This window comes from Octopus bimaculoides, chromosome 2 (genome assembly GCF_001194135.2).
Source record: "Octopus bimaculoides isolate UCB-OBI-ISO-001 chromosome 2, ASM119413v2, whole genome shotgun sequence".
Classification (NCBI taxonomy): Eukaryota; Metazoa; Mollusca; class Cephalopoda; order Octopoda; family Octopodidae; genus Octopus; species Octopus bimaculoides.
This window is the reverse complement of record NC_068982.1, coordinates 191,667,928-191,673,131: the sequence shown is the minus strand read 5'-3', so window position 1 is coordinate 191,673,131 and position 5,204 is coordinate 191,667,928. Positions and strand designations below refer to the sequence as shown.

Here is a 5,204-nt window from a genome sequence, read left to right as displayed (position 1 = left end):
GTATGAGTATCTCAAGCTAAATACATGAAGCTGTGATTGCATTTTTCATCTTTTCTTTCAGTTGTGAGGGTCAGAGGCTGACCAGAACTGGGGTTCAATGAATTGACTCTACTACTTGCTTTTTCTTTAAGCCTGCTACTTATTCTTTCAGTCTCTTTTGCTGAACTGCTAAATTACAGGGACATAAACACATCAACACTGGTTGTCAAGCACACACACACACACACACACACACACACACACAATGGGTTTTGGTTGGTCCAGGGCTATAGTAGAAGACACTTGCTCAAGGTGTGATGCAGTGGGATTGAACCCAGAACCATGTGGTTGGGAAGCAAGCTTGTTACCTCACAACCATACTTGTTTGGGGACGTGTGAAATCTATGTCCCATATATCTGAAAATGATGAAACAGAATCATTGTTTCTTGGCAAAGAATTAATGTGAAATTATCACATACAGGAATACGAAGATTAGGGGTGAGAAGTGTGTCTATTGAACACTGTAACTTTATTGGGGCATTTGACATTAGTTCGTCATACCATCTGACGGGACTTGTTTACCATTAATCATACTAAACTAATTGAACTTGAATAGTTTGGTTATGGCTCTATGGTAGCACTCGATTGACTCAGCCAGTTGTAGATGTGACCTGTTTGAATGGTCAATTATGAATTTATTAATTTGAAAGGTAAAGTATTATTTTAAAATTTAATCTGAGATATATTTGTCTTGTGAAAGATAAAAAGGCAAAAAAAAAGAAAGATTTGTTAAACATTTTGGTTTTTGAAATCTAATGTGAATTCTATATTTGGCTATTTTCCAGTTGTTTACCGAATGTAGTCTGTTAAACCAGGACCCTTATCATCCTTCAAGACGTCCTGGAGATCGTGTATCGAAACTGCCCCGTGAAGAATCACAGCCATATCTCTCTGACTTGCCGAGCAAAGAAATATTAAAACATTATTCACCCCTTACAGAATTACATCCAAGTTCCTCATCCAACAAATCCTCTTCTAACCAATATGAATCCCTGCAACAACCCTCTTTGAACCTATCACCAACTTATATGGTACCTACGACTTCAACACAGGAGAATCTGTCTAAATCCACAGAAACTGTAGCAGCAGCAGCCATTGCCAAAGAACTGGTACCTCTGGCGCCTGCCAAATCCCAAGCATCGTTGGCTCCCACCATTGGAACTTCGTTTCTTTCTGCAATTAGCAGTGGCCAAGAATCAGTGAGTTCTTCAAAGTCTGCAACTGCTCTGGGTAAGTTGTTTTAATTCAGTCTTAGTGGCAGGAACTAATTTTGACTCTTAGTTTTAACTCGACCAATATCTTTCAGAAATGTGTGACTCTCCTAATTCCTATCTTTGAATATCTAAAAATAAGTTGTACTGATTGTTAGCTAACGAACTGTCCAATAATTAACTCTATTAAGCATTGGATAAACATTTGTCATTATTGACTTAATTACTAATTGAAAATTAAAGGGGAATCAGTTTTATCAACCCCCCCCCTCCTCTAACCCCTTTGTACTATTCATATTCCTTTCCTCCTCCCCCCATTGTTCCCTGTGGGTAGGCCTTCTCTCACTCTGACCTGTCTCTCTCTCCCACCTTCCTTCTTCCTTGTCCTCCGGGGCTAGCCAAGTGTCCCCTCTGTCGTCAAACAGCTATCCCTGTCCCTCTTTCATACGCCAACCTTTCGCCTGACACACAGCTACTTCTCTCGGTTCCTCTCCCTCTCTCAGCTGAGAAGTCCTTGGTGATCCCACAGGTGCTGGTGCCATGTAAAAAAGCACCTGTGCTGGGGTCACATTGTTGTAATGTAATTTGTTACGTACAATGAATAAGTTAACCAGACAACAATAAAAACAATGTAATAAATTAACAAATCTCTTTATGAACCAACAATCAATATTTCTTTGTGAACCAACCAACCAACACCTTCTGACTTCTCTGCAAACTAACACAAACTTCACTCGACTCTAAACTCAAGACTTCAAACTCACTCAGATCGTTATTATTTATACTTTACTTGGACCAGTTTATCTCCCACAAGGGGACATCGTGACTCTCTTCACAACATGCATAAAAAGCACACAGAACACTCTGTAAAGTGGTTGGCATTAGGAAGGGCATCCAGCCATAGAAACCATGCCAAAACAGATGACTGGAGCCTGGTGCATCTAGCTCACTGGCTTGCCGTCTCCTGTCAAATTGTCCAACTCTTGCCAGCCTGGAAAATGGACATTGAATGAGGATGACCCAACCTAGCTGGTCAGTGTAACAATGAAATCTCTATCAAGTATCTCTTTACTGTCCTTTCATGCATTGACCGAGTAAATAGTTTGTCCATCTCGCAAGCATAATTAAACTCTTCATTAATCAATAATTGATATTTACTGCTTCAGTCACCAATTTACTTCCCCCTCTACCTCCCTTGACCAATCATTGTGCAGTTACAAGTTCATCCTGTTTGTAGGGCTTGAGTTGTGGACATGCTCAGTCACTCACCTGAAATAGAATGCAAACACAACTTTGGTGAGATTTGAGAAATAATAAACCAAACCATGTCATCACATTTAACTCTTTAGCATTTAAAGCAGTCGTATCTGGCTCAAATATTTGACCCGTTTTATGTTCAAACCAGCTAGATTTACCTTGTTGGTGTTAGGTAGGGCATCCAGCCATAGAGACCATCCTGGTGCATCCCCTCAGCTTACCAGTCCTGGCCAAACTGTCCAACCCATGCCAGCATGGACAACGGATGCTAAATGATGATGATGATGACACATGATTAGTTCAAAACAATGTGAATAAACAAACATTACATTTGATAGAATAATGTGAAAATTAAAGTCTGTGAAATGAAGTTAAGCAATGACAGAAATAATAAACACCATGAAGATGATATTTATCTGATGACAAAGCTGTAACAACAGATGTCTTTTGTGGAAGTAGATCAAACCATGTTTGGGGAGGGTTAAAATGGGGAAAGGGTTAGGGTTTTAAATACAAAAACCCAACTTTTAACATAATTCAAATAAATTAGGAAAATGAAAGATATTTTGAAAAGTTGAATAAGAGGCAAAAAGTAAGAGACAAAAGCCATAATTGCTTTTTGTCTTTTGGTTCTGATGGAATAATTCATCTCTCAGCATCACTGAAACTTCTGTGAGATGAATTATTAAAGAAATCTACCTGATTTTTCTCTGGTTGTATAATCCTCTTCATTTTTTTGCATCCCCTTTCTGGCATTGGACAGTGCAACGGCACTGAACGGGTTGAAGAGCCATGTCTTGCTCCAATGTCTCCTGTTTGTCATGGTTTCTGCAGCTGGATTTCCTTGCTTTAACACCAACCACTTGACAGAGTGGAGGGGAGGGGGCATATTTCCCCCACAGTACCATCACTAGTGAGGTTGACTTGCCATTAGCAAGACTAAAGAACTCTCTCAAGTACCAAGGTGTCACTAGAATGTACTGGGTGCTTATTATGGCACCAGTGCTGCTGGAGTGGGGGGGGGGAGTCACCTTGTAGCTTTGCAAAATGAGACACTCGCTAAGAAATAACAGAGGAGGAAACGGGGTTGAAGGGAACAGAAGTAGTCTCCGGGATTAATGTAAAAGGAAGGCGGGAGAAACCCATCACTGGGTCACCCTCCCCATTCCTAGTATGTCTGCCATGCTAGCATGGGTTAGATGGTTTGTTAGGGTCCAAGCCAGGTTTATTGTTGAGGGAGGGTGGTAGGGGAGGAAAGTAAGGGAGACAGTGTTAGGGAAGGGGGTAACAAAGTAGAGGTGGGGGTCAGGTTGAGAAGGTGGAGACGCGGTGGGTAGAGTGGTGCTTGGAAGGTATGAAGGACCAGAGCATACCTTTAAGGTAACAAATCTTATGACGACAGAAGAGTGAGGGAAGATGGCATAAAGATTGCTGTTCTCCCTCACTCAGGTATCATGATTGAGGAGGAGGAGGCGGAGGAAAGAAGAGCAATAGGATATAAGTGATGGAGATACGGGGGGGGGGGACTATAAATAGGAGGGAAGCTGACAACTGAGTCTTGATGGACCCTTAACTAGATTCATTACTCAACCCATGAATTCTCACCCTTGCTCACTAGTAAATCCCTCATAAAGCATATATCTACTCCTAGTTTCTTGAGCCACCTTGAAATCAAAGCTCTTCTCTAACTAGATTCCTCTTGAAGTTGTCTCAAGGAATATGGCATCAAGGTACCTTTTCCTTGGGACCAAGCCAAATTAAATATTGTCTCATCTGATCCAATCCCTAGACTATGTTCTTCATTAATTAATTAACTACATTTGTAATAAATATTAGCATTAATTAGTATCTGTACCAATAATTTTATAATTTATTTTTCTTTCACAGAAATTGAAAGTCTCCGTCAACAATTAGCTAAATTGGAAAATGAAGTTTACTGCAAAATTTGTTTTGAAAATCATATTGAAATAGTGTTCAAACCTTGCAAACACATGGTGTGTTGCATAGAATGTAGCAAGTCCCAGCAACACTGTCCTATCTGCCGAACTGAAATAAATGAGAAAGAGAGAATATATCGGCCATGAGCCCAAACCAGTAATGTTCCTTATAACTTATTCCTTGTGAAATATTAACCTTCTACATTTCTTCGTTGTTTGGATTTAAAAAACAATTACACTTTTTCTCATTCTGCCTGTGTCAACTTAGTAAATGATATCAAATGAAAAATAGAATTCTTGTGTTCTTGCCTTGCTTTCCGTCATTGTTACTGGGGCTATGTTGTCATCAGATGGTTTGAGTAGTAGGACACCTTGAACCTGGTAACTGTTTCAATCCTCATCATCATCATCATTCATTTAGTACATGGTGGCACGAGTTAGATGGGTTGTCACGTTGTGTTCTGTTGTTTGTGGTTACTGCTCTGCTAGATGGCTACAAACTGCCTTGAATGTACTTTATCATGGCACCAACACTAGTGAGGTGCCTTGTTCCCTGCAAGACTAAAGATTTCTCTCTATCCTATATTGGCTCCATTCATTCAAAGCAACATGACTATGAAGGTGGAGAGAAAGAAAGATAAGAAAAGTGATAGGGACAAGAGGGTAATAGAGGAGGGAGTAGTGGAAGACAGAGAGACAGTGATCAGCAGCTGTATGATGGTTATTGGTAAGGAAGTTAAATAGACAGACAGCATGAGT

General features: G+C 40.2%; 1 protein-coding gene across 4 annotated transcripts in view; it reads left to right on the top strand.

Annotated features, from left to right (window-relative positions):
- LOC106879915 (E3 ubiquitin-protein ligase XIAP) overlaps positions 1–4,739 on the top strand; it is a 39,245-nt gene extending 34,506 nt beyond the window's left edge. For all 4 annotated transcript variants that reach the window (XM_014929667.2, XM_014929665.2, XM_014929668.2 and 1 more), the window contains exons 4-5: positions 826–1,270; positions 4,396–4,739. In XM_014929667.2, coding sequence (XP_014785153.1) covers positions 826–1,270; positions 4,396–4,592 — 642 coding nt within the window. In that variant the 3' untranslated portion in view covers positions 4,593–4,739. The remainder of the gene's footprint in view (positions 1–825; positions 1,271–4,395) is intronic.
- Positions 4,740–5,204: the final 465 nt, after the last annotated feature.